Source organism: Giraffa tippelskirchi, chromosome 4 (assembly GCF_054371585.1).
Source record: "Giraffa tippelskirchi isolate mGirTip1 chromosome 4, T2T-mGirTip1v1.2.pri, whole genome shotgun sequence".
In the NCBI taxonomy this organism is placed as follows: domain Eukaryota; kingdom Metazoa; phylum Chordata; class Mammalia; order Artiodactyla; family Giraffidae; genus Giraffa; species Giraffa tippelskirchi.
The window spans coordinates 11,726,864-11,745,576 of record NC_137278.1 but is presented as its reverse complement, the minus strand read 5'-3'; the positions used below and the strand labels follow the sequence as shown (position 1 = coordinate 11,745,576).

Sequence of the window (18,713 nt, the reverse complement as noted above, 5' to 3'; positions counted from 1 at the left end):
TTTATTTATTTGGTCTTAGGTGCAGCATGTGAACTCTTAGTTTGTGGCATGTGGGATCTGGTTCCTTGACCAGGGATCGAACCCAGGCCCCCTGCACTGGCAGCAAAGAGTCTCAGCTACTGGACCACCAGAGAAGTCCTTTTTATAATTTTACTAAAGTAAAATTACATAGAAATTTACTCCTTGACCCAGCAATACCACTTCTAAATATCTACCCCAATGATATAATGGTAGAAATACAAAAAGGGACATACACAAGACTTTTCATTACAGCATCATTTATAATAGCACTGGGAGCAACTTAAATGAGCATCAGCGTGAAACTGGTTGAAAAACCCATGGACTATCCATCCACTCGGGTACTATGCTGTCCCTACAGAGAAATGAGAATGACCTCTATATACTATTAAAAGTTACCTCTTTACAGGGAATAAAATGAGAAAAGTAAAGGAGGAAAAATTCTTCATTTTTCTGAAGAGTTGGTGAGGGGAGGGAATATGTTGATGTATTTACCTTTTTTCTAACAAAATTTAAAAAAAAATTTTTTTTTTAACTAGCAACCTACAGAGGAAAGAAATAGGGTAATGTGTGAAGGACAGACAGTAGACTTTTCTGAATATACCTTTTTTGCAGATTTGGCTCTGAAACCATGGAAGTATTTTATGTAATTATAAAACAAAATTATTTTTAAAAAGCAATCCCAAAAGATTGAAAGAAAAAAAACAACTATGAATTGAGTTGGTGACACAACCACTGAGAAAGAAATCATTTCTCCTGGTTTCACAACAGTAAATTGACTATACAATCCGAGTCCACATAGACTCTAAGGACAAAAAGAATCGCCAAATTGAAAAAACACATCTGTTTTCAGTAGATACTGCTGGTAATGTTGGTATTGCTGTTGAGTTTCGTGGATATCGTGGGATAAAGCAAAAAGAGTACTTCTGTTGGCATCATTGGAAATCAGAACTTTTGACATGAGTGATAAGCGATTCAGATGTAAGAATGAGGTTAAATTAAAATGTGATAGTCCTGAATTGTAAATATCAATATGAACACGTGATATAGTTTACCTTAAAAATACACACACACAAACACACACACAACTTCCTAGTTCTGATCCCTGGAGGAGCCTAAAAATAATGACTGACCTAGTAGAAAAAAAAAAAAAGTTCTAAAACCTAGACTGAAATCTCTAACACCACCTCCCACCAAAAAGAATCAAGACTCCTTAGAGAAACAGCATTAAACAGGTCTGGAGCAGGAAACATACAAAATGAACCTGGAACATCTAGGTCATCACACCAAAAGGCAAGGGAGCTATTAAAAACTACTGGGATTCTGTCAAAAGGACTCTAGACATTAACTTGAAGAAGCTTCCACTAGACAAAAATAGGGCAAATTAACATCCATGAGGATAACTAGAGTAAAGTGAAATATAGTAAGCAGGTTTGAATCTATTAATATGTGTTTAAAGTGATACTCAGAAAGAAAAAAATCAATCACCCTGGGAAAATGCTAGAAAACAGTTTGAAAAATGAATAAAATGAATCAAATATTTGTTATGCCTTTCCCATATAAACTGTACCTCAGGGTGACCAAATAGTTGATATGCAGAGTTTTTCTTTACAGAAGTATTCTAATTAATAACAAGAAGAAATGATGGAAGTAAAATCATTTTATAGCCTCTAATAAATTAATGGATCAAAAAGAGATAACCAGACATAATTTGCTTCAAAATAATCAAGGGCTAGAAGGCGGAGAAGAGTTATGGTCAGTTATCTATAACTGAAACTAAGAAAGCCATAAATTAATAAGTGCTGAAACTGAGTGATGGACATTTGGGGACTCATTACACTATTCTCTCTGCTTTCAAAATGTTTAAATTTTTCCAAAATAAAAAAAGATAAATAATTTTAAGTATTCAGAAAAAAAGGAAAGAAGTTATATTTAAAAAGAGTAGACGTGAACAGTGATACCATCTAAACAGATGAACATAAATGGGGTAAATCTTTTCTAAAACTGAATAAAATTTTCAATTACTGGTGAGAGAGGAGGCACAAAATATTCTTAAATGTTATTATAATTTTAATTATTTGCGTGCTCATCTTATCTCTGAGTAGACTTAAAAGTTTTTCTCCCAACCAGTAAGAGGACTAGCGCTTTGCATATACCAGGATCACAAACCTTCAAATAAATTCAGTAAAATATACACCACATCATCCTAACACACTCACAAAGAAAAAGCAAATACTTCGTCTTTGAAAAAAAAAAGCTATAAAAAGGAACTGCTTTGAGAATTTTTTTTAACTTCAGATTGCTCAGACAAGTATGTCCCATTCACTCCAAACAATATTAATGAGAGCTGCCATCAGGTGGCTCAGTGATAAAGAATCCACCTGCCAATGCAGGAGACTTGGGTTCGATCCCTCGGTCGAGAAGATGCCCTGGAGAAGGAAAGGGCAACCCACTGCAGTTTTCTTACCTGGGAAATCCCATGGGCAGAGCTGTCTAGCTGGCCACAGTCCATGGGGTCGCAAGAATCAGATATGACTTAGCAACTACACAACATTTACTAAACAGCTATTTTTCTGCTGAAACTGTTAGCCATCCAGTCGTGTTTGACTCTTTGAGACCCCAGGGAGACTGTAGCCCACCAGGCTCTGTCCATGGAATTCTCCAGGCAAGAATACTGGAGTGGGTAACTAATCCTCAGAACAACTTTAAAAATAGATTTATTAGCTTCCTTTCATAAATTAAAAAAACTGAGGCTCAGAAACTTAGAACTCAGATGGGGATTGTGAGTGCTTGTGGGAACTCAAACCTGAGGGTCCCCGAAGCCCACACCACCCTCGCTCCTTTCATGCACTGGAGTACAGTAACTATTTGCTTGGAGTGAAACAGTATCTTTACCGAGATTGGTTTCCTTCCTCCTATCCATACAACCTAGGCGAGATCAATGCAACACCCCGAAACCTTTCCTGTGGCTAAAGTAAATTCAAAAGTTTATTTTTTCTCTCTTCCTAAAACCTAAGGTGGATAGATTTCCCCTCAGCAACTCGGGCAAGCCCACACGAAGTCTTACTCATCTAACCGAGCACATGCATTCACTCTGGCACCCTTAAAGCTTTCTTTCTCACCACAGACTAAAATGCCTTCTCCCAATTATAACTTTTCACTTTTCCTCAGAAAAGCAAACATATTATATAACCAGTCCTCACCTTCCAAACACTCATTTATAACTTTGCTAACCCTGGCAAGTCATCTTTGATTCTTCTCTCGCCTCTTGCATGTAATTTATCACCAAGTCTTGTCAATTCTACCTAAAATCTCCCTCAAAGTTGTCCTTTTTCTTTTGAAAACCAAAACCTCACTTCAGGCCTTGATCTTCTGCCATATAAACTAAACCCAGTTCTATAAACCAGTGGTCTCCAATTTTTTTTTCATGCATTCTTCCCTATGGGTAAAAAAACCTTGGGCATACATCTATGTATTTTTATTTATAAATTATAATAATGCCTTACTATACAAATCTATAGTATATTATTAGAAAACACAGAAATTTTGAAAGTTATAAAAGTCAAAGAAAGTGAAAGTGAAAGTCACTCAGTTGTGTCCGACTCTTTGTGACCCCATAAACTGTACAGTGGAATTATCCAGGCCAGAATACTGGAGTGGGTAACCTTTCCCTTCTCCAGGGGATCTTCCCAATCCAGGGATCAAACTCAGGTCTCCCACATTACGGGCATATTCTTTACCAGCTAAGCCACAAGGGAAGCCCAAGAATACAGGAGCACGTAGCCTATCCCTTCTCCAGAAGATCTTCTGGACCCAGGAATCGAACCCGGGTCTCCTGCATTGCAGGTGGATTCTTTACCAACTGAGCTACCAGAGAAGCCCTTTGAAAGTTGATATAGAAACAAATATAGATTCTAACATATTCTGTTCACACCACAGTAGATCATGCTGCACAAGCTTGAGATATCACTGTTCTAAACTACTGCTGCCAAAGTAATCTTCCTAAAAACCCAAATCTGATCACATTACATTCCCAATTCTTCAATAGCATCAGGTCACAGTGGCACAAACCTGTTTTTTCAACTTTATCGCCTATAATCTTTATGCACATATTCTGCATTTCAGCTACACCTGTAATCTCCCTATGTCTTTTAAAAACACAATTCATCTGGAATGTCCTTATGTTTAATGTATACAACAGTATCTCTAGGAGAAAAATACATTCTAAATGCCATAACCAAATTACAAGTGAACTTTGGGGATATAACCAATCTTTTCTACAGGAACGCATATGTTTTCTTACTTCCTTTAGTTGGTTCCTTTTCAAGTCCAAAATACTTGGAAAGAACAGATATGGATTCCAATTAAAGTAGGGCCAACTTTGTTTTCTTTCCTTTGGTTTATTTTTCTTCATTGTTTATCTTTCCATTTCTCAACAAAATCCTTTTAACCAAAAAGGATGTTTCAAATCCAGAGATTAGTTCCCGCTACTGCTGCTGCTGCTGCTAAGTCACTCCAGTCGTGTCTGACTCTGTGCGACCCCACAGATGGCAGCCCATCAGGCTCCGCCGTCCCTGGGATTCTCCAGGCAAGAATACTGGAGTTGCCATTTCCTTCTCCAATGCATGAAAGGGAAAAGTGAAAGTGGAGTCGCTCAGTCGTGTCCGACTCTTAGCAACCCCATGGACTGTAGCCTACCAGGCTCCTCCATCCGTGGGATTTTCCAGGCAAGAATACTGGAGTGGGGTGCCATTCCCGCTAAAGCCAGGTAAAAGACTGAACTTTGCAACTCACAATAAGAATTCCAGCTGGAGGAATATTGTATGACATGCTCTACATGTGGATTCTACAAAGAAATGATATAGATGAACTTACAAAACAGAAAGACACTCACAGACTTAGAGAACTTACAGTTGCCAGTGAGAGGGACGGAGGAAAGGGATAGTTAGGGAGTTTGGGAAGGACATGTACACTCTGCTATATTTAAAATGAATAACCAACAAGGACCTACTGTATAGCACAGGTAACTCTGCTCAAAGTTACATGGCAGCCTGGATGGGTGGGGAGTTTGGGAGAGAATGGATACATGTGTATGTATGGCTGAGTCCCTTCACCATTTACCTGAAAGTATCACCACACTGTTAATCGGCTGCACCCCAAAACAAAATAAAAAGTTAAAAAAAAAATTTAAAACCCTTTTGTGGGGTTTTTGGCCACAAAAGGAATTTCAGCTGGGACCTTACACACAAATTTAAAGTCTGGAAAAAAAACTTTTTTTTTTTCCTACAGCAATACTTTGTGTGTTTTAACCTTCCTATCTGCTGTGTAAACCCCTCCAAGTTGATGGCAATGGCTCAGACTAGAATGATGGAGTTGCAGCAAAACATGTTCCAGAAAAGTCATGAAAATTCAAGGGACTACCTCTGGGTGCTAATGGAGAACTCAGTCTCCAGCAAGACTTTTTAAAGTTTTTTCTATTTTTTTTAAATGTGGAACATTTTTAAAAGTCTTTATTGCACCTGTTACAATCCTGCTTCTGTTTCATGTTTAGGGTTTTGGGCCACAAGGCATGTGGAAAAGTTCCCCAACCAGGAATCAAACCTGCACCCCCTACACTGGAAGGTGAAGTCTTAACCACCGGACCTCCAGGGAAGTCCCTCTAGCAAGACTTTTGTTCCACCCCCCCAAGTCTTTGTACTCTCTCCTATGGAGACTGAGAGGGGAGCACCGTGGTAGCGAGGAAAGAGAAGAGGTATTAGAGGGCCCTGGAGAGGAAGTCACATTTCAACTCCTACTCTTATCCCACAGAAGGACGATATGTCGGCTGTGCTACACAAAGAAGCCAGTTTGTGGTGCATTTTGGTAATGGAATCCTTTAACAGGCTGTCCAAAAAAAGCCCAGAGCAGAGCAATCTTAAAAAGCCAAGGCTGCTTCTCGGTATCAGAAAACAATGATGGGCTTATCCCCACTTTCCAGTCATATAACTTCCCCTGTTCTTCCTCCAGAAGTCCCTCCTCCCTTCTCCAAATCTCACTTTTCTTTCAGTTCCAGTTTCACCCTCTTCTGAGAAACCTATTTTGGTCTACTCTGATCTTTCGTTTTCTATACAATTCTTAAGGGCCAAATCATAACCACAATGAGACACTACTTTACACGAAGTGGTGCAACTGCTTTGGAAAACAGTTTAACAGTTCCTTAAAAAGAGTTACCATATGATCTAGCAATTCCACTCCCAGGTATATACCCAAGAGAAATGAAAACATATGTCCACACAAAATGTTCACAGCAACATTATTCATAACAGTGAAAGAGTGGAAACAACCCAAATACCTAACAACTGATGAATGGATGAATAAAATGTGCTTTATCCATACAATGAAATATTATTCAACAACAAAAAGTAGTGAAATATTCATATATTAACGTTATAATATGGATAAACTTGGGAACCATCATGCTTAATGAAAGACAAAGAATTATATATGATTCCATTTATATGGTAATGCCTAAAATTGACAAATCCATAGCAACTATAAGTAGATCAGTGATTACCTAGGGCTAAGAGGGTTTAGAGGGGAATGGGAAGTGACCGCTAATGTATGTGGAGTTTCCTTCTGGAGTGATGAAAATGTTCTAGACTTGGATAATGGTATTTATAGGCATACTGAAAACCATTTAATTATATACTATAAAAGAGTAAGCTTTATAGTATGTGAATTATATCTTAATAAAGTTGTTTGCAGATTACCACAGCCTACAGGTAGGCCCTGCTCAGGGCCCCAGTCTCTCTCTGATCTCACCCCAGCCTCCCCACCACCAGTCACTCCTAAACCCACTATCAGCTCCTGATAGTGCCTAAGGTTTTCTTGCTTCAAGGTAGGTATATGCTCTACTCTGCCTGGAATGAGGTCTTGTGAGTCTCTTTACATGACTTATCTTTTAAGTCTCAACTGAAATGTCATCTCCACAGTAAGCTCTCCCTCACTGTGCTTCAGTCACTTCAGTCATGTCCAACTCTTTGCAACCCTGTGGAATGTAGCAAGCCAGGCTCCTCTGTCCATGGGATTCTCCAGGCAAGAACACTGGAGTGGGTCACCATTTCCTCCTCCAGGGTATCTTCCCAACCTGGAATGAACCCATGGCTCCTGCATCTTCTGCACTTATTTACCTCTGAGCCACTAGGGAAACCCCTCTCCCTCATTCATGTCAGTTGCTCAGTCATGTCTGACTCTTTGCGACCCCATGGACTGCAGCACGCCAGGCTTCCCTGTCCATCACCAACTCCCGGAGTTTGCTACCAGGCACGTAACAAAGTACTTCCACCAATTATGATAACAATGATGAATATAATAAGTGTGTGACACTCTTCTTAGTGAGATAGTAAGTAAATGAATGAATGGATAAATTTCTTGGTTACCAATCTCAAAAAGGTCATGGTCTGACAGGGACAGAAGACAGGTATACTGGCTAATGTAGAATAAACACCACAGAGCCGAATCGACTGTCCTGTTCTGTCCCTATGCCTTCAAATCTTTGAGTATGCTTTTCTCCAAGCCCATAAATGTCAGGCTTCTTCAAACTCACTTAGAGTACTTCCTTCGATTACTTACAATCCACTTCCTGCCCTTTGTGCCTGGAAACAATTTCTAGGATGTCACCACAAACAATATTAAAACTGCCACAGTTTCCTGCTGTGTGTCTACATTATCAGTTTAATTGCTTCATATTAACCACATTCCAGTCCACTGGGATCACTCAAACACTAAATAAGATTTAAAGATACCTGTCGAAGGTTGCCAGTTACTGTTGCTCCTTTTATCTCTCCAGATAAATAAATGTCTGCTCAGGTTTAAGGTTAGGAGCTTCTCAGAATGCTACCTGTACACCGGTGACCTTTCTTTTCACCCAAGTAGATATCTGAGACAAATCAAGGTTCCTTTACTAAAACGAGGATGAACTATAAACATTCTTCAGAAAAAATAAACTGCTGCCTAGACCAGGACAATTCAGCTTAAAAACTTATAAACAGCCTTCCTCCTCGAGTTCAAATTGCAAACTGTTATTTTTTAACTCTGTACATTCATCTCGGAGTCTTTAGCTAGGATCATAATTCAAATCCCAACATATTTCATAAATGCATTTCATAAACTCTTCCTAAACAACCTGATGTATTAGGTACTGGGTCTGACACAAGGAACTCAAAGACAAATAAGAAAGTCCCTGCACTCAATGAAATTTATGTTGAGCTCAGTATAGGAGACACACAAGGAACTAAATTTAGTGCTATGACAGTGATAAATATGGAGGGGGGAGATCATAGAAACAGATGGACAGCTGGCCTAGGTGGGGGAAAGGGTGCACAGATGAAGGACACCTGGCCTAGGCTGAGGAGAGGTAGGCTCAGAGAACTGGCATCAGGGCTGGTCCAATCTAAGGCCTACAAACCACAATTCTCTCATTTAAAAAATGGCTAATAGTACCTACATCATTGGGCAGTTGTGAGGATTTGATGAAATGGTTCACATAGAGCATTACTACCATACCTGAGACAGAGATTACGCTCAACCACCTTAACTTAAAAGGAAAGTCTGATCAAGCACTAAACCTCAACACCTATGCCGAGCAACTCACCTGGTTTACTAATCATATAACAGACACCAGCTTCATAATTACACACAGTACTGTTTTCAATCAACTTTCTTGTTTTAATGAGAGACTGCTGAGTCCTGTTCTGCATTGACAGTCTAATTCCTAGATCTTCAAAACCTTCTCCATCACCTGAAACACAAAGTTCTCTGACATTTCTGGTATAAAATAAAGCAGTTTTCTTAGTCTTTTGATACAAAAAGTATAAAAGAAACTAACAATTACCGAGTTTTTAATATGGCAGTCATGTTGTATCAGCAGTATCAGCAGTCATGTTGATACTGTATCTACTGCTCATTATGACCCTGCAATATACAGCCTTCCTCATTTTACCCTCAGGGTAACTGAGGGAGAAAGATGTTATCTGTACAAAGTTTCATAGTCAGCAGACAAAAGTAGAATCTAAATCCAAATATGATTCCATATTTTTAGCCTGACTGGACCAGCCACACAGTATGAGAGATGAGGAAAAAGCACAGGCAGCCTGCTTGGAGGGGGCCCCCAAGCTCTCTTCGTCCGCCCCCAAGACTGTCCTACACAATGCAGCCTGCACACTCAGACTTCACCTCAGCCAGATGAACATCTTGAGCTCAGTCTGTTATTTCCTGTCCGGATGGAACTGATGGTCAATAGTAACCAAAGCCCTGTTTCCTCCAAAAATTGGGGAGGCATCTAAGAAAACCATTTCCTCACCACTTGTCCATCCTCATTCCTACCTGTAGGCAGAAGCTTCATAATGGACAGTCACCATAAATCACAATTACTTTTCATAATGTCTCTCTTCATATTCTCTTTCAGCCTACCTCACAGGTGAAACTAACATATTTCCCATGTCTAAGTATTTACCACCACGCAATCTAGTTTCAAGATCAAGAAGGCTATTCTTTATACTAATGTCACACCTAATAGAATTTCACGCATAAGTTCTCTTGCCCAAGCACTCAGATAAACAGAGACGGGTTCCACAAAACACTGTGGAGAAATGTTTTTGTCAACCTGCAACGTTCAAGAGCAAGACAGAGACCTGATACCCAATCATCTGAACTTCCACTTGGATTTTCATGCTGAGTCTGACACTGAAATGCCTCATATCTGGCAAGTTTCTGAACCACTCTGTAACAAGAAGGGCAAGCATCCTCACAAGGATACCCTGCAACTCTAAGGTGGCTTTTGTAAAGTGTTTCTAAGTGCTATTGAAATCCAAGCTTACAACTCTTACTTGGTAGCAGGAGCTAAACTTGGAGTGCCTCTTTAATGCCAATGCTCACTATGTCTTTTTACCTCCCAAGCTTCTTAAGCCTATTTGGAGCATGCTTCTTCCCCCCGCCGCCCTGCCCCCCACCTCATTTCCACAAAAATCAAGAATTAACAGTGTACTCATCCAACTCTTCCATTTCCACTATCATAATAAGCAAATTTTTCTAGTCTCAGGGCTGCTGCAGCCCGTTAGATGCATCTGGTGAATAGAGACCTAAGCAAGTCAGGGACTACAAGGCTGGCCAAAGGTCACACTGCATGGACACCGACTGAACAAGACATGCAATACTTGAATAATTACTAGATTTCGCCCATAAGGCCCCTCCCCTTTCAAACTTCCCTAACATAATTCTCAAAATGCTGAAGTAAACACATTCTTCAGACTTTCTTGTAAGCAGGTTTAAAGTATCCTTTAAAAGCTGTTTTAAGGAAAAGCCTGCACTGTTAACTTTGTTTTTAAGTGCCCTTAAACAATTCTATTACTCATAGAGAAAAAGTGAACATTTGTTAGTGATTAGAGATAAGGCATCTCGTGTTCTGGAACTGAGGAAGGGAGAGGCCGAGAAGACCTGGCTGGGAGCGGAGATACAGTCCGAAGCAACACACCCAAGAGACCGCATAAAAGTTACACTTTCCAAAGTCAACTTCTACGTCTAGAAAGAAGGTAACAATGTTTCAATGGGTTCTGAAGTCAGATGTATCAACATTTTCCCCAGAAAACTAACCCTTCACGAGGGACTCCAGATGAATGAATGAGTGAGGGAATTTGCCAGATTGGATTACAAAACCTTTCCAACAATTATCAAGATCAGGTGCTCGGTTACAGCACAGGGGTACCTTCCCTCACAGCCTCTGGCCTTGCTGTGGGGAGCCTTGCATAGATAGGAGGGGGAGACAGGAGGAGAGAGAAAAGGGCCTTCTTCCTCCCCAGGTCATCCAGACCTTAAGTCCTTGAGCAGCCCCTCCCTCTGAAAACCTCTCATGACTTTTATGCCCCCACCCCGCCCCCACCATAGGCCTTAAGCAGCCAAGCTGCCACCTCAGGACTGCCCAACTCTCAGGGGCGCTCCAAACACCCATTTGGGGAGTTGCTTCTGGAGATTTCTCGCCTTCCCCCCAACAGTTGTGTGACCATTTTCAGAGGTTCTCTGTAACCCCGGGGAGGAGGCCACCTTATAATCAGCTGTTCCCGCCCTCAGGTGAGGAGGGGACACCTGACCACCGGCGCCCTTCCACCCCGCGCGCACCCCGCCGCGCGCCTCCCTGGATCGTCATGACAACAGTCCCCCTCCCCGCATGACGCCAGCACGGGGGGCGCCCCTGGGGTCCCGGCAACAAGTCCCCCGCGCGGCCCGCGGCCTGCAGCCCTGGCCCGCCCTCGCCGCCCCTCGCCCGGCCCGGCTCCGCCCAGGCCGACCACACTCACTTGATCCTGGAGCCCATGGTCCCCCGGCCTCCTCATGGGCCCGCGGGCCCCGCTCGGCGCTGCGCTGCGCTGCCCGCCCGCCTGCGGCCGACCGGCCTCCCTCCGGCGCTCTCCCCGCCCCTTCCTCCCTTCCCTCAGGCTGAGCCCGCCCGCTTGAGTCTAGCTCCCCCGCCGCAGCCGCCGCCGCCGCCTCCCGGGGTTAATGCACTCGCTTCTGCCAGGCGAACGCCATGGTCGCCGGCGCGCGTGCCCGGCGCGCGCCTCCCCCTCCGCCTCTCACACCGCCGCCCCCTCCCGCCCGCGCCGCCGCCGCCGCCCGCGGGGGCTGCCGGGAACTGTAGTCTGCTCATGGGAGGCGGGGCGCGTGAGGGCGGAGGGGTTGGTGGGGAACCGCGCCTCAGCAGGTTGGACTCCAGGAGCTCAGAGCATGGTGCCTCCCGGGTGATGGCCCCTAAAGACCTTCGCTCCCACTGTTCTCCTGTAGAAACCAACACCTGCAACCCCCCCCCAAAATGATGTTTATCCCATAGAGACCCTCAAGCTACCATTCCTGTCTTGCGGAGTCCTCCCACCCAGTGGTTCTGGCTTAGAGATAAAACTGTCTCCCATTCAGGCCTCCATGAAAACACAAGATTTTCCTTTTAAAATCCCACACCTTCCAATAAGTTCTTTAAGGGAGCCATAGACCCTCTGTCACACCAGCCACTTCCCCAACCATGTTGGGGGAAGGTGGAGGACCTTCCTCTCCCCTTAGACTTTTAAGGAGACCTCACATCCCCACGAGAAAGCCACCTTGGGGCTTCATGGGACCCATTTAGTGGCTCTGCTCTGCCCTACTCTTGAGGACCTCTGCCTCCCTTTATTAGCCCTTTGGGGGTGGGGGTGGGGGCTCCAATACAGAAATCTCATGACACCATTACAGTATCTGATAGAGATTCAGTCAAGGCAAATGAAGATACTTGAGAGCCAAAATCACCAACCTGCTCCCCCTTAGGGCTCACTTCCATGAACACCCCAATATCATCCCCTTTAGGCCTGGAAGAATCCCAAGTGAAAGTTGCTCAGTCGTGTCTGACTCTTTGTGACCCCATGGACTATACAGTCCATGGACTTCTCCAGGCCAGGATACTGGAGTGGGCAGCCTTTCCCTTCTCCAGGGGATCTTCCCAACCCAGGGATCAAACCCGGGTCTCCCGCATTGCAGGAGGATTCTTTACCAGCTGAGCCACAAGGGAAGCCAGAAGAATCCCAAAGGCAGCAGTAATGATCACTACCTTTAGCTACTGTTCCCTGCATGGGTGAGTAAGTACCCTCTCTGAACCAGGCACCATATTTCCCCTACATGATTAGCACCAGCACTGGCAGTATCCTTGTGAGTTTATCCCCTCTTTTCACAGAGGAAACTGCAGCATGTGCTGAAAGTTACATAACTAGTAGCTAGTGAAGTGGAGATTAGCATCTAGACTGAATAATTCAAGACACGTGACACAGTTATGCTTTAGGATGGCACCTTTGGCCACAAGTCAGAAGACTCTATAGGTTCATGGTTCACTATTGAAATTAGGCTTTTCTTCTCTTTTTTTATACATTTTTGTTCTGAAATGCCATTCGTCTCTTCTGCCATTTTAGCTCATAAATTCATTGAGTGTCTCCCCACCCCTCAGTCACTACAATAACTAGCCCCAGCCAGGCAGGGAGGAAAGAAAACAAGAAAAGCTCCATTTGGAGTTACATTCTGGATAAAGATAATCTCTCTCTTTTGTCTATGCCCTGAGGTTGAGGGAAGGCATAGGATGAACTTTTTTGAATTAACACAAAAATTGAAAATGTCCCAACTGCCCTTTTGAATTCAAAGTCTTTTCCATCCAGACACCAACATTGACTTATAAACACCCTCAGGAGCAAAGCTCTGCTAGACAGGCAGGGCCTCTGTGGTGTTTATTCACCTTGTTTCCTATGAACCTTCTCCAAGGAATAGTTGTTATCAAGATCTCCCCTGGAGTGAACGACCAGTTCAAAGGCTCTGAGCAGGAGACTGTAAATAAAACATAGTTATTTGGTGGAGGGCAAAGCTGGATGCTTTTCAAAGGAGGTTGTAGCCATCCTGGCCTCAAAAATGTCTGAGTGCCTGTTGGGTGGTAGTGGTGGTAGTGGTGATGGTGGTAGTGATGTGTGTATGTTGGAGGGAGGGAGACTGGAGGGGAAGGGCTACATATCTGTCCAGGTGGCCTCTGAGACAGCAGGGTGGTCTGGGGAGAGAGCATTGAACTGGAAGTTAGAAGTCTGGCTTCTAACACTAGCTGCATTGCTGTGACAAGCAGAGATTTTAAGCAAATGATTAGACAATTGTCTGCTTCAGTTTCCCCCTCAGTAGAGTGGGGAGAGAGCTCAAGGAGAAGCTCACATCATAAGAGAGAGTGTGTGGAGGAATTAAGAGGGCAGGCTCTGGAGCCAGACTGCCCAGGTTCAAATCTCAGCTCTGCCTCTTGCTAAATTTGTGCCTTTAGGTACATTATTCTCTGTCTCTGTGCTTCAGGTTCTCTGGCTGTAAAATGGAAATTATGGTAATAGATCTATCTTGCTGAGGTGGCATGAGAATTAAATGAGTTAATGACGCTCATAAAGTATGTAACATGACTAGCATATAATAAGCATGCAAAAGTTATCGGCAACTATTATATATGACACAGCACAGTTTGGCTTTTATTATTAATGGTATTAATCTTCATAATAAATAGTCCTGTACTTGGATTCAGGACACCTGAGTTCCCAGCCCAGGATATAATTGTTTGCATTCTGAATCAATTAGATGTAAGTTCAGGTCAGTTAGGGGAGAAGGCAATGGTAACCCACTCCAGTACTCTTGCCTGGAAAATCCCATGGACAGAGGAGCCTGGTAGGCTGCAGTCCATGGGGTCGCTAAGAGTCGGACACAACTGAGCGACTTCACTTTCAGTTTTCACTTTCATGCATTGGAGAAGGAAATGGCAACCCACTCCAGTGTTCTTGCCTGGAAAATCCTAGGGATGGAGGAGCCTAGTGGGCTGCTGTCTATGGGGTCTCACAGAGTCGGACACAACTGACGCGACTTAGCAGCAGCAGCAGCAGCAGATCAGTTGCTCAGTCATGTTTGACTCTTTGCGACCCCATTAATTGCAGCACACCAGGCTTCCCTGTCCATCACCAACTCCCAGAACTCGCCCAAACTCATGTCCATCGAGTCAGTGATGCCATCCAACCATCCATCCTCTGTCGTCCCCTTGTCCTCCTGCCTTCGATCTTTCACAGAATCAGGGTCTTTTCAAATGAGTCAGTTCTTTGCATCAGGTGGCCGAAGTATTGGACCATCAGCATCAGTCCTTCCAATGAATATTCAGGATTGATTTCCTTTATGACTGACTGGTTTGATCTCCTTGCAGTCCAAGGGACTCTCAAGAGTCTTCTCCAACACCACAGTTCAAAACATCAGATCTTCAGCACTCATTTTTCTTTATGGTCCAACTTTCACATCTATACATGACTACTGGAAAAACTATAGCTTTAACTAGACGGACCTTTGTTGGCAAAGTAATGTCTCTGCTTTTTAATATGCTGTCTAGGTTTGGCATAGCTTTTATTCCAAGGGGCAAGCGTCTTTTAATCTCATGGCTGCAGTCACCATCTGCGGTGATTTTGGAGCCCAAGAAAAGAAAGTCTGTCACTGTTTCCATTGTTTCCCCATCTATTTGCCATGAAGTGATGGGATTGGATGCTGTGATCTTCCTTTTGTGAATGTTGAGTTTTAAGCCAGCTTTTTCACTCTCCCCTTTTACTTTCATCAAGAGACTCTTTAGGTCTTCTTTGCTTTCTGCCATAAGGGTGATGTCATCTGCATATCTGAGGATATTGGTATTTCTCCCGGCAACCTTGATTCCAACTTGTGCTTCAATCAGCATGACATTTCGCATGATGTACTCTGCATATAAGTTAAATAAGCAGAGTGACAATATACAACCTTGATGTACTCCTTTCCCAATTTGGAACTTGTCCATTGTTCCATGTCGGGTTCTAGCTGTTGCTTCTTGACCTGGGTACAGTTTTCTCAGGAGGCAGGTGAGTTGGTCCAATCTGTTGAAGAATTTTCCCCAGTTTGTTGTGATCCACACAATCAAAGGCTTTGGCGTAATCAATAAAACAGAAGTAGATGTTTTTCTGGAACTCTCTTGCTTTTTCTATGATCCAAGGGATGTTGGCAATTAGAAGTCAGTTCAACTGTGCCTTTCTTTGGGAGTAAATGATAGAAGACTGAAATAGCAGTGGTTGAAAAAAATAGTTTATTTCTCTTTCACATGAAGTCAAGTCTGGAGATAAGCATTCCAGAGCTGGTATGAAAATCCCATAAAGCATACTCATTTGAAGGCATAGAGACAGGACAGGACAGTTGATTTAGTCTTGGGGTGGTAGTTATTCTGCATTAGATTGTAAATTTGTCTTTGTGCCTCAGACTGTGACCTCTTTGAGGCTGTTGACCCACAATTCTACCATATTGCTTCCCTATCCTCTAGGTGCAGCTTCCACCACATGGTCCAAGATGGCTGCTTGAACGATCCAGACATCTAATCTGTAACCAGAACAACAGAAAAGAAGAAGGTCATGCCCCACCCCAAGTCCTAATCTTTAAGTACATTTTCCTGGAGTTGTTCCTACTGTTCCATTTACATTCCACTGGTCAGAACTTAGTTATACAACCACATCTCTAGGAAATAAAGCCTTTATATAAGAAATGAAAGAAAGAAATCATGTGTACAGCTGAAGCCAGGGTGGGGGCACGTTTCCAGGGAAGAAGGAGAGGTCAGACATTGCAATCTCAGCCAAGTCATGCTTGGCTATGTGACCCAGTCAAGCTCCTGACTTTCTCTGGCCCTCAGTTTCCCTATCCAGAGTAAGAAATTCAGGCTAGCTGACCTCTCTCCAAAGTCTTTTTGAGTTCTAAAGTTCTCTAATCAGTAGCTTATTGTTTTATAATTTAAACCTATGTGAATCTGATGTTATTAAAATAAAAGGAGACCTCTCTGCCAGCTACATAGCATAATCAACTGTTGGAATTAAAGCCTTCCGGTGATGAGAAGTGGCTTAGGAACTTTACCTTCTTGACTGTTGTCAAAATAGGCTAAGTGAACATATCTAGCATGTGATACCACCCATGCAGACGCTGATGCTCCTGAGTTTCTAAGCTGGCCCTCACTCCTCTGTACCTGTTTGGTTTTTCTGCTTAGAATTTAAAGGACTATGTCTACTGAGGGAAGAACAGCAACCCCAAGGAACATTAATACTCCACTAATAATACAGTATGAAATGGCAGGACTGATGGGCCAGTCATCTGTTGTTCCCAGTACACTTAGCTGTGGTTATATATATACTTGGTTTTGTTTTTCAGTTGCTCAGTTGTGTTCAACTCTTTGTGACCCCCTGAACTGCGGCACACCAGGCTTCCCTTCCTTCACCATCTCCTGGAGTTTGCTCAAACTCATGTCCATCAAGTTGGTGATGCCATCCAACTATCTCATCCTCTATCGTCCCCTCTCCTCACACCCTCAATCTTTCCCAGAATCAGGGTCTTTACCATTGAGTCAGTTCTTCGCATCAGGTGGCCGGAGTATTGTAGCCTCAGCTTCAGCATCAGCCCTTCCAATGAACATTCAGGGTTTATTGTCATGTATGGATGTGAGAGTTGGACTATAAAGAAAGCTGAGTGCAGAAGAATTGATGCTTTTGAACTGTGGTGCTGAGAAGACTCTTGAGAGTCCCTTGGACTGCAAGGAGATCCAACCAGTCCATCCTAAAGGAGATCAGTCCTGGGTGTTCACTGGAAGGACTGATGTTGAAGCTGAAACTCCAATACTTTGGCCACCTGATGCGAAGAGCTGACTCATTGGAAAAGACTCAGATGCTGGGAAAGATTGAGGGCAGGAGGAGAAGGGGATGACAGAGGATGAGATGGCTGGATGGCATCACCGACTCGATGGACATGGATTTGGATGGACTCCAGGAATTGGTGATGGACAGGGAGGCCTGGCGTGCTGCGGTTCATGGGGTCGCAAAGAATCGGACATGACTGAGCAACTGAACTGAACTGATTTCCTTTAGGATTGACTGGTTTGATCTCCTTGCTGTCCAACGGACTCTCAAGAGATATAATTTACATGCCATATAATTCACCGTTTTAATGTGTACAATTCGATGTTGGTTAGCGTAGTCGCAAAGTTGTACAACTATCACCAGTCTAATTCTAGAACATTTCATCCCAGAAAGAAACCCCACACCCATTAGTAGTCACTCACCTTTGCTGACCTGCTCTGAGTCCCTGGCAACCAGGAATCTACTTTCTGTCTCTATAGGTTTGTCTATTCATACAAGTGCAATCATTTAATAATATGACTGACATTTCTGTCTGACTTCTTGCACTTCACATAATATTTTCAAAGTCTGTCCACATACCATCTATCAGTACTTCATTATCTTCTATTGTGTAATAATATTTGATTGTATGGAGAGGCCATATTTTGTTTCTCCACAGTTGTTATTGATGAAGACTAGGATTGTTTCCACTTTTCTAGCTATTATGCATAATGCTGCCGTGACCACTGGTATATAATTTTTTGTGTGGGCATATGTTTCTAATTCTCTTGGGTGTTGTGGTTATTATACTCTGCAGGAAGATCCACAACTCAATTAATAGGAGTGCTGCTCCATTCATTCAAAAAGGGAAGGTTAGTAATAAGGTAAATCTGAGATATCCAGAATCATATCAAGTTAAATGAGTTTCTTTACTGAATTTCTTGTGAACTTTCAAGTTAGCCACACACATTATGGATAACCTAAGAGGGGAATGTTGTTGATACATGTTGTTATTTAGTCCCTCAGTAGTGTCCGACTCTTGTGACCCCATGGACTATAGCCTTCCAGGCTTCCCTGTCCATGGAATTTTCTAGGCAAGAATACTGGAACAGGTTGCCATTTCCCGCTTCAAGGGATCTTCCCAACCCAGGGATCAAACCTGTGTCTCCTGCATTGGCAGGTGGATTCTCTAACACTGAGCCACCTGGGAAGCCCCATGTAAGTGGAATCATACAGTATTTGTCCTTTTGTGATTGTTTATCTCACTTAGCGTAATGTTTTCAAGGTTCATTTATGTTGACATATATGATAGAAATCTCCTCTGTCATTAATTTATTAATTCATCAATAAATTTCTATTGTTTATCTTTTCAAATGTCACTGGGTGGCTTCCACCTTTTGGCTATCGTGAACAATGCTGTGTTGAACATGGGTATACAGATAACTGTTTGTGTCCATGCTTTCAGTTCTTTTGAGTATATACTCAGAA

At 42.9% G+C, this 18,713-nt stretch overlaps 2 protein-coding genes across 3 annotated transcripts in view; one reads left to right on the top strand and one right to left on the bottom strand.

The window, feature by feature from the left end:
* The window catches only part of DENND1A (DENN domain containing 1A), a 537,858-nt gene extending 526,258 nt beyond the window's left edge, over positions 1-11,600 (bottom strand). For both annotated transcript variants that reach the window (XM_081588650.1, XM_081588651.1), the window contains exon 1: positions 11,349-11,600. In XM_081588650.1, coding sequence (XP_081444776.1) covers positions 11,349-11,365 — 17 coding nt within the window. In that variant the 5' untranslated portion in view covers positions 11,366-11,600. The remainder of the gene's footprint in view (positions 1-11,348) is intronic.
* Positions 11,209-16,416, top strand: LOC145545062 (uncharacterized). The gene is made up of 2 exons (XM_081588653.1): positions 11,209-12,646; positions 15,893-16,416. Exon 1 carries the CDS (start codon positions 11,364-11,366, stop codon positions 11,862-11,864), a length of 501 nt encoding a protein of 166 aa, XP_081444779.1. The 5' UTR covers positions 11,209-11,363; the 3' UTR covers positions 11,865-12,646; positions 15,893-16,416.
* Positions 16,417-18,713: the final 2,297 nt, after the last annotated feature.

Excerpts from the sequence above, each read along its gene's own strand:
- LOC145545062 (XM_081588653.1), top strand. The coding sequence starts at position 11,364 with ATGGTCCCCCGGCCTCCTCATGGGCCCGCGGGCCCCGCTCGGCGCTGC.